Genomic DNA, 10,947 nt, shown 5'->3' with positions numbered 1-10,947 from the left:
ATACATGATCACATGATACTTTCCAGAGTCATCTCAACGAAAGATCAGTACACTGCTGTAATCACATTGGACGCGGTGTTTCCTAAACACATTTTCGTTAGACACGATAATAGGTCAAAGTCTGACTATTCGCAATCTGGTGAATAAATGGCTCATTCACCAATTCATACTTATGATCTATCGATTTTCAGTCACTTTCATTGTCCTGCTACAAGATGTTTCCCAAGATTTCACAGTTGAGGCCTTCTTCATGTTTTTTTAAGATGAGCAGTCCGTCTGTTACATGCATCGGATTTCAGCTGTTTTTACCTACTCTCTAGGAGAAAAATGGGCTGATTTGTTCTCATTTTACTCAGATATGTCATGGCTTTGGTAGCTGGCGTGTGTTGACTGTGTCGCTCACAAATAAGTTTCCCTGTAAAATTCAGCAACGTTATTGTGCTCTGCAAATGGAAACAGAGGAAGAATGGAGAATTTTATTTTAAGAGTGTGGACTGGGAGGGGTAAGTAATCGAAAAATTAGAGAGTTAACTGTGAAATAAATTCTACGGATGTAAAAGTGAACCACATCCCGAAATATAAGTGCATGTGGTGCGTATAGCTACATGCGATCAACTAATGTGTGTATCGAAATTCAGTGGCCAAATGAAATTATGAGGAAAGCACATGGAATGTCAGACTACACTGTAGAACGTGTGAGACATGAAATGATAAATACTGAATCAGGAGAGGAGGATCAGATACCATGTATGACTTCTCAGTGGAGCATATAAGGCAGAGTAAAATAATTTCCGATATCTTTAAAACTTTTTTAACTTTATTTAGGTCACAGCCAGCAAAATGGTAACATATGGTTTCAATATCATTCGCATCACAGAATACTCAGATTTCTTATACTCTTATATAACAGAAATACATAGGACGAAATATCCGAACATTTATTCGGCTCAGTATAATGTAACAGCATTACACAGTCGCTTGTATTACACACATAACGGTGACGTTCTTCTTCTTTAAAAAAGAAAGAAAAAGAAGAGCAGATGTATCTAGAACGTTAACTACTGCGTATTTCTGTAGCAGAAAGTATTTAACTATAAGGAATTCTCCACGATTACAACATACAAAAATCTCGTTAATACAAAATAACTTTGATTGGAACTATTTAACCCCATTTTTCTGGTGAGTCTTCAGAGGTCTGTATTTGGCTGCTTACAAGGTTAATTGTTATGAAATTGCCTTATAAATGCAATCTATACGAATATTTCAGGAATATAAACTAAAACTACTTTCGTCAATAAATTTAAGCGTCTTTAGTGGTCCCATACAGGCCACTGTAAATAGGTAAGGACTGCTGCTCATTTAGCTGTCAGAAAGTAGTCAGTACGGAAGTCTTTCACGTATGAAGTTTCCGTCTATGTTGGGTACCATACGGAAGTAGGGCAGTCTTGAAGAGATAGAACGCTCAGGGCGCGACTTGGAAGAGCCGCCAATAGATGGCAACAGCGGCAACTGAGGCGGCCGCGACCGCAGCGCTGGTAGTTCGATGCGCGGCCGCCGCGCCGAGCGCCCTCAGCACCTCTATCATCGCCTCGTCGTGCTGGTCCGCGAAGGAGCGCGCCGGCTTGGCCGCTGGCGCGACGGCGACCGGCTGCGGGGCGCCGACGTCGGTCTCGTCCTCGCCGCTTGGGTCGGCAAGCACCCACGTGCGGCCCACCAGGAGCACTGCTGAGCGGCCGGGGAGCCACAGGCGACCCAGGGGCACGCGAGTCCTGCACCACAACACCAGTCTCACTCACTCCACCACGATTACTTCCACATGAACACAAAGCCAGGGCTTACAACGCCTTGAGCATATAGTCTTAGAAGCAGGGCTTTTTTTCTAAGAAAAATGTTTGGGGGTACTGCGACATTGTATATAATGCAGCAAAAATTACTTATAACTGAAGCATGGGATACCACCCGTCTGATTTTAGCCATGGAATAATCAACATGTCGAACTGGAAAAAAAAAGACTGGTATCGGACTCTTCAGTTGACTTTCAGCTCAAAGGAAGCAGGCGATACCGAGAAAAACCCAAACATACAAGAGAATGTGGTATCGAACAAAACAGTTTATTTCACCTCAAATGAAGCATGCGATTCCCACCAGCCCCTGAAGAATAAAAGAAAATGGTATCGCACAATTCAATTGACCTATAATACACTTCAAATGAAACAGGTGAGTCCAATCAGCCCTCCGACATACAAAACAATACGAGGAAATATTACCGAACACATATTTTAACCTATAAAACACCACTAAAAGACACAATGCAACAAAAGCCACTCACACCTATCATCAACAACACTAGAAACTACACTACAAAATTTTTTTGTAACCTTGTTTGGCTCCCGAAATGGCATAGATGATGGGTGGTATCCTGTGCTTCAACTGACCCACTTTTTAATACAGCTGAAAATTTATTTAACTAGAAAACTACAGTGTAACATTAATAGCGTGTCAGTGACATCGCTTTTTTCATCTAGAACTGCATTGGTATCGTTCGTATTGCAATTACCAACACGAAAAAATGAAATAAAAGATCTACGTCCGCGAAATAAATCTTTGGCACTCTTCCAAATCCTCAACATCGTAAAAAAATTACTTTTTTGACGAAAAAGTTTAGGAGTACGCGTCCCCCAGCGTTCCCCCAGAAAAACAGCACTGTTTAGAAGTATCTACACTCTAAGGCAAAAAGAAAAAAAGAAAATGACGAACCACGAAGGAATTGTCCGAATCGGACGGAAATCGGTAGATGTGAAAACAGAACGATTTGCTCAAAACAAAAAGCTTTACAAATTGAGCAAGTCAGCAACGCGCTGGTCCATCTCTGGCCCTAATACATGCGGTTATTCGGCTTGGCGTGGACTGATGGAAAATATTGCAACTCTATTTCATGTTTCCTCTTCTTTGGTGTGTTGGAGCTGCAATATTTACGTTGTTCAAAGCACAGTGTCCGAAGGAATAGGAATAGTTATAACGAGTAAAATGTAAAAGACGTACGGAAGTCCCTCCGCAACGGAAGTAGTTCGGTGAGATGTAAAAGGTTGTTTTGGCGGTCGAACTGGCCGGCTACTTGGTGGGAACGGTACGCAGTCAGTGGCACCCTACACATCTACGGTGCCAAAGGAGGCAACTGGAAGGCGCTTTGCAAGGAATTTTGCCTCGAATGTGGATTTGGCTGTTGCATGGTACTCTCGGCAATAAGAAATGGCACTAACACATCAAAAATTCGTCACCAAGAAGACATTGTATAGAGCATTGAAACATCAAGAGCCGTGAGTACAGTTAGCCACTGCTCCACCAACTTGGTTCATACAGATATGTATCAGAGAATGAACCAGTTAATTTTTTATATCGATTACTAGTATGTGCATAATTGGTAACTACTGCTACCCATAGCTCAGAGTGCCCTGTCTCCGTTTGTATCCACTGCGCTATTCAAAGGGAATACTAATGAATCATCCAAGTGCTATAAACCTGGCTTTAGAACCATAGCTTTAATCCTGATCATGAACCTATGCAGGATCCCCTCATAAGTGTTTATAAAACCGAGTATCCTGTTTCAAGTGAACTAGTGATGCATTCATGTTTGTCAAATGTGCAAGGATTGGCAAAAGTTGAAATTAGTTAGAATTTTGCTTAAGTACTATTAATCATTTGCAAAGTATCGTTTTGCAAAATTTTAATGCCAGACTGTGTATATGTTACTGTCTTAAATACCTTCTTTACAGGTGATAAAAATGGCACATAAGTTAAACTTATTTGAAACATAATTTCACCTTGATTACCATCATGGACGATTTATTTGAATCCAACTGAGCTCACTGTTGAACAATTTGTCTTGAAAAGTAAAAACATAAACAAGTGAAGCTAAGAATTAACTTTAGTTGAATTAAATTTTGCTACTGTAAGAATCAAAGAGCTTGAATAGTGACACTATACCAGTTCATGGGTCCCCACTATATTCTTGTCCTGTTAGAAAGATAACTGGAACAGTACTGCTACTAAGGGAAACAAATATAAGCAGAGGGATATGAACAGTGTAATTATTATATGATTTATCTTTATTTGTGGTTTATACCTGCCAGTTCCCCCCATGAACCATGGACCTTGCCGTTGGTGGGGAGGCTTGCATGCCTCTGGTTGCTGAGGGAATTAGATTAGGAAATGAGACACTTAAAGTAGTAAAGGAGTTTTGCTATTTGGGGAGCAAAATAACTGATGATATTCGAAGTATAGTGGATATAAATTGTAGACTGGCAATGGCAAGGAAAGCGTTTCTGAAGAAGAGAAATTTGTTAACATCGAGTATAGATTTAAGTGTCAGGAAGTCGTTTCTGAAAGTATTTGTGTGGAGTGTAGCCATGTATGGAAGTGAAACATAGACGATAAATAGTTTGGACAATAAGAGAATAGAAGCTTTCGAAATGTGGTGCTACAGAAGAATGCTGAAGATTAGATGGATAGATCACATAACTAATGAGGAGGTATTGAATATAATTGGGGAGAAGAGGAGTTTGTGGCACAACTTGACTAGAAGAAGGGATCGGTTGGTAGTACATGTTCTGAGGCATCAAGGGAACAATTTAGTATTGGAGTGCAGCGTGGAGGGTAAAAATCGTAGAGGGAAACCAAGAGATGAATACACTAAGCAGATTCAGAAGGATGTAGGCTGCAGTAGGTACTGGGAGATGAAGAAGCTTGCACAGGATAGAGTAGCATGGAGAGCTGCATCAAACCAGTCTCAGGACTGAAGACCACAACAACAACAACAACAACATGCCAGTTCAGCAGGGGCCTCTCAGGTCCATATTTAGTTCTGCACTTCCTGCATTAACATTTCAGTACTGTTTCAAGTAACAGTACTGAGTGTAGCTCTTATTAGTGTGAGTTTGGTACGATTTTGCTTTCTATTGATTACTAGTATGTTCATAATTGGTAACTACTGCTACCCACAGCTGAGAGTGCCTTACGTCCGTTTGTATCCTCTGTGCTTTTCAAAGGGAATACTAATGAAAGTTCAATAACTGATACTCAATGTTCTTAAACTTATATTTCCCATTTAATGTGCCTAATTAGGCTGCCAACCGTTCATTTTCCATTCCTTTATGAATTTTACTAATTTCATTAACCCCAAAATTAAAGTCTGTTTAGTTTTTCTGTTAATTGCACTCTATTCCAACACATAGTCCGACACCTTCATCCATTAGACACTCGCACTGTCAAAACTCAAAATCCTCCCAGAGGGTAACAATAGCTTATGTCACGGCAGGCTAGTGTTATAAGCTGTCGTGGCTACGTGCAGACAAATGCAGAGATTTCCGTGCTCTCTGTCTCATCTACTGTCTTATCAATGTGCACTGTTCGACGTATCTCCCCTCGACCTTCACGCTCTTGCCTGAACAACATGGCACGGACACCCGTTCCCATTAGACCAAAATCCTTTATGACCCGCTCCATCAATCAGCCGCTCTCTCGAAGTCCTTTTCGTTAGCAGGAAGCAGACTTTGGAATGATGTTCCTGATTATGTTACACAACTGAATAACATCTCCATCCTCAAATGACAGTTAATGATACACTCGTACCTGCAGAAGCAACAATAGCGTCTATCTTTGTCCCCGAATTCACTCGTTACCCCAATACATCCTTCTTTCCTACCCCTATTTCACATTGCTCTTTGCTGGTGCAGACTACCTACATTCTTTGCCTCAGAACTCGCTGTGTCAGAAATAAGAAAGTACACTTTCCAGCGGAGTGTGTGGTGATATGAAGTTTCCTGGTAGAATAAAGATGTGTGCTGGACATAGACTCGAACTCGGGACCTTTGCCGTTAGCGGGTAAGTGCTCTACCGACTGAGCTACCCAGTCACGACATACGACACCTACTCACGGCTTTATTTCCGCCAGTACCTCATTTTTTAGGTTCCAAACTTCAGAGAAGCTCTCCTGCGAAACTCGCAAGTCTAGCACTCCTGTAAGAAAGGATATTGCGGAGGTATGGCTTAGCTACAGCCGAGGGGCTGTTTCCAAAATAAGGCAAGGTGTGGGTGCAACTCTAGATCCGGAACACGGATTTTACATCTACATCTACATTTGTACTCCGCAAGCCACCCAACGGTGTGAGGCGGAGGGCACTTTACGTGCCACTGTCATTACCTCCCTTTCCTGTTCCAGTCGCGTATGGTTCGCGCGAAGAACGACTGTCTGAAAGCCTCCGTGCGCGCTCTAATCTCTCTAATTTTACATTCGTGATCTCCTCGGGAGGTATAAGTAGGGGGAAGCAATATATTCGATATTTTAGCTGCCAGGAACTTTAAAAGTACACTTTATTGCTTCCATTATCACTGTTATCATTATTACTAATATTATAAAGGCAGCAGTAGGAGAGTAGCACTATTACTGCTACAATTAACTCCATTGGTTGAATAAAATGTTCTCGGGTTTCCAACCGCGTCAATTGCTTAAAAGTACATGAGCTTTCGGCCACGCACTCCTTGGCCATTGTCAAGTGTTATGGCTGCCAGTGGGCTGTTGGTGCGCCCTTATATACGCTAGCTGCCGGCTGTGACGTCACTGGTGCCCGTGACATTGCCATATATGGGCATGTTTTGAGTCGGCGATCGATGTGCCCTCTTCAACCGCGCGATCGCTGAATCCCACGAAGCGCTGAGCTGTAAGCCACCGTCTCTGTGCAGGGTGTTTGCGGTAATTTTTATTTCAATAGCTTCCTTTATTAAACTGTCCCAGAAGCCGTTAGTACGAGCCACGACAGAGGTATCGTCAAATTTTATGTGATGACCGTTTTCTAACGCATGCTCAGTTAACGCAGATTTCTCTGGATAGCGTAGGCGATAATACCTCTCATGCTCTTTCCTGCGTTGTTACACAGTGCGCACTGTTTGTCCGATGTACTTCTGGCCACTATTGAAATAAAAATTACCGCAAACACCCTGAATAGAGACGGTGGCTTACAGCTCAGCGCTGCGTGGGATCCATCGGTCGCGCGGTTGAAGAGGTCACATCGAACGCCGACTCAAAAAAATGTTCAAATGTGTGTGAAATCTTATTGGACTTAACTGCTACGGTCATCAGTTCCTAAGCTTACACACTACTTAACCTAAATTATCCTAAGGGCAAACACACACACCTATGCCCGAGGGAGGACTCGAACCTCCGCCGGGACCAGCCGCACAGTCCATGACTGCAGCGCCTAGACCGCTCGGCTAATCCCGCGCGGCACGCCGACTCAAAACATGCCCATATATGGCAATGTCACGGGCACCAGTGACGTCACAGCCGGCAGATAGCGTATATAAGGGCGCACCAACAGCCCACTGGCAGTCATAACACTTGACAATGGCCAAGGAGTCCTTGGCCCAAAGCTCGTGTAGTTTTAAGCGATTGACGCGGTTGGAAACCCGAGAATATTTTATTCAATGTTATCACCGCGAGACTCTGCATTCATACAACTTTATTGGTTGTTTGTCAGGACTGTTTTTCGCAATCTCTGTATATACACTCACTATTATCTCACTTATGTTAGTACTATCTAATTGCTGTCATATTAAAACCATTTTCATTCCTTAGATATCTCTGATGTCAAAAATAAAAGTACTGTATGTGTGAAACGCTGGTCCGATGTAAGAGAGGGCCCGAAGGCCCTAATCTAAGGGATTAAATAAATGCAGAAATAAATCAGCAAAATAAATGATAAACAATCAATTACGTTGCGTGCGTGTTGAGTAAAATTGTTCTCGACGAATCGCAGTGACGTGGTTCAGTGTTGCCGGTCTTTCGCATCCAGCCACGCCTAACGGGTCACTGCACCTCGCCCTCCCCCGCTGTCTCACCCCCTCCCCCGCAACGAACTTGCGACATCACACTCATCGGCTTGTCCCGTACACATTGCGAACTCTCGGCTATGTGCAGGGCCCACGGGAAATTAATATGTAATTGAAAACGTACCAACTAAAGGTCTTAACTTTGTCGTGCGCTATCAAGAGCTTGCATGCATTTAAAGGAGTAGCCACGAATTATTAAACTTGCCTGAAACAGATAACTCACTTTCAGCTAGAGAGGGCTGCTGGCACGTAAGATCTACAGTGTCACGTGTTATGACGTACGCGTCATTGCCTGTCTCTTTCGTCGGCCTAGCTCTGCATGAATTATATAACAAAGTGTAGTGAAGATCCATCCGCTGCGTTTATGTCTGAGAAACAGGGATGGAGAAGTAGCAATAACGTACACTCCAATTCTTTCATAAGTGGAGCACTGTCACATGCTAGACATCTGGACATCAGTGCGTGGCACCATTCAAGTTGTAACCTACATGAATCTATGTTTTGTCTGAATAAACCACTGGCCGCTTGCATTCTGCTTCTTAATTTTTTGTTTTATTGAGTTCCACGGTATGCCTTGTTTGAAGCTATGTCGTCTCATTCGCATAAGATAACACGTTTATTCTGGCATATTTTGGAACCAAATCCTATAGAGACAATTTTTTCCCCAGATTTCGTTACTAGCCTCGAGTTGCAAGACCTCTGAAGATTCTGAAGTTTCCTGATAATACATTTATCCATATTGTCAATGGAATGCGATTATTTATTTTATGCTGAGTGCTTTTTCTCCTTTATGATGTTGTTGTTGCTGTGGTCTACACCCCAAAGACTGGTTTGGTGCAGCTCTCGATGCTACTCAATCCTGTGCAAGCCTCTTCATCTCCAAGTAATTACTGCAAACTACATTCTTCTGAATCTGCTTACTATATTCATCTCTTCGTCTCCCTTTACGATTTTTACCCCCCACGCTTCCCTCCAGTACTAAATGATCGGGACCGATGACCTAGCAGTTTGGTCCCTTCCCCCCCTCCTTTAAACCAACCAACCAACAAAATGTCCCACCAACCGATCCCTTCCTCTAGTCAGTTTGTGCTACAAATTTCTCTTCTCCCCAATTTTATTCAGTACCTCGCCATTAGTTACCTGATCTACACATCTAATCTTCAGCATTCCTCTGTAGCACCCCATCACCCCATTACATATGTTTCTATTCTCTTCTTGTCAAGACTGTTTATCGTCCATGTTTCACTTCCATACCTGGCTACACTTCATACAAATACTTTCATAAAGGACTTCCTGACACTTAAATCTATACTCGATGTTAACAAATTACTCTTCTTCAGATACGCTTTTTTTTTTTTTTTTTTTTTTGCCATTGCCAGTCTGCATTTTGTATCCTCCCTATTTCAACCATCATCAGTTACTTTACTTCCCAAATACCAAAACTCATTTGCTACTTTAAGTGTCTGTCTCATTTCGTAATCAATTCCCCCCACATCAACTGATTTAATTAGACTACATTCCATTATCCTTGCTTTCCTTTTATTGATATTCATCTTATACCTTCCTTTCGAGACACTGTCCATTCCGTTCATGTCATCAACGAACCTCAAAGTTTTTATTTCTTCTTCCCGGACTTCAATTTCTACTCCAAAAAATTTCTTTTCTTTCCTCTACCACATGCTCAACATACAGACTCAATGATATCGGAGATAGGCTATAACCCTGTTTCACTCTCTTCTCAACCATTGCTTCCCTTCCCTGCCCCTCGACTCTTATAACTGCCATCTAGTTTCGGTACGAATTATAAATAGCCTTTCATCCCTGCATTTTACTTCTGCCACCTTCAGAATTTGAAAGAGAGTATTCCAGTCAAAGTTGCCGAAAGCTTTCTCTAAATGCTATAATCGTGGGTTTGGCTTTCCTTAACACATCTTTTATGAGATCTCGTAGGGTCAGCATTGCCTCGCGTGTTCCTACATTTCTCTGGAATCCAAACTGATCTTCCCGAGGTCGGCTTCTACCAGTTTTTCCACTCTTCTGTAAAGGATTCGTGTTAGTATTTTGCAGCCATGATTTACGAAACTGATAGTTCGATAACTTTCACACCTGTCACCACCAGCTTTCTTTGGAATTGGAATTGTTATATTCTTCTTGAAGTATAAGGGTATTTCGCGTGTCTCATACATCTTTCTTACCAGATGGAAGAGTTTTGTCATGGCTGGCTCTCCCAAGGCGATCAGTAGCTCTAACGGAATGTTGTCTACTTCTGTGGCCTTGTTTTGACTGACGTCTTTCAGTGCTTTGTCAGATTCGTCAAGCAGTATTATATTTGCCTTCTCATCTGGATGTACGTCCTCTTCCATTTCCATAATATTGCCCATAAGTACATCTCCCTTGTGTTGACTCTCAAAATACTCCTTTCATCTTTCTGCTTTCCCTTTTTTGCTTAGGACTGGTTTTCCATCTGAGCTCTTGATATTCATACAGGTGGTTCTCTTTTCTCCAAAAGCCTCTTTTATTCTCCTGTAAGCAGCATCTATCTCACCCCTAGTGATATATGCTTCTACATCTCCAAATTTGTCCTCTAGCCATTCCTGCTTAGCCATTTTGCACTTCCTTTGATCTCGCATTTTTGGCGTTTGTAGTCACTTTCGCCTGCTTCAATTATTGCATTTTTATGTTTTTTCCTTTCATCGATTAAATTCAATATCTCTTGTATTACCCAAGGATTTCTACTAGCCCTCGTCTTTTTATCTACTTGATCTTCTGCTGCCTTCACTATTTCATCTCTCATAGTTACCCATTCTTCTTCGACTGCATTCCTTTGTAGAGTTCTTTTCGGTCGTTCCCTAATGCTCCCTCTGTATCTCTCTAGAACCTGTAGTTTTTTCAGTTTATCCAAGTCCTATCTCCTTAAATTCCTACCTTTTTGCAGTTTCTTCAGTTTCAAAGTGCAGTTCATAACCAATAAATTGTGGTGAGAGTCCACATCTGCCGCTGAAAATGTCTTACAATTTGAAACCTGGTTTCGAAATCTCTGTCTTGCCGTAATATAATCAATCT

General features: G+C 42.0%; 1 protein-coding gene across 2 annotated transcripts in view; it reads right to left on the bottom strand.

Moving 5' to 3' along the window:
* Positions 1-795: 795 nt before the first annotated feature.
* The window catches only part of LOC124605304, a 203,020-nt gene continuing 192,868 nt past the window's right edge, over positions 796-10,947 (bottom strand). For both annotated transcript variants that reach the window (XM_047136930.1, XM_047137013.1), the window contains one exon: positions 796-1,769. In XM_047136930.1, coding sequence (XP_046992886.1) covers positions 1,463-1,769 — 307 coding nt within the window. In that variant the 3' untranslated portion in view covers positions 796-1,462. The remainder of the gene's footprint in view (positions 1,770-10,947) is intronic.

This window comes from Schistocerca americana, chromosome 1 (assembly GCF_021461395.2).
Source record: "Schistocerca americana isolate TAMUIC-IGC-003095 chromosome 1, iqSchAmer2.1, whole genome shotgun sequence".
Lineage (NCBI taxonomy): Eukaryota > Metazoa > Arthropoda > Insecta > Orthoptera > Acrididae > Schistocerca > Schistocerca americana.
This window is presented reverse-complemented; position numbering and strand designations above follow the sequence as displayed.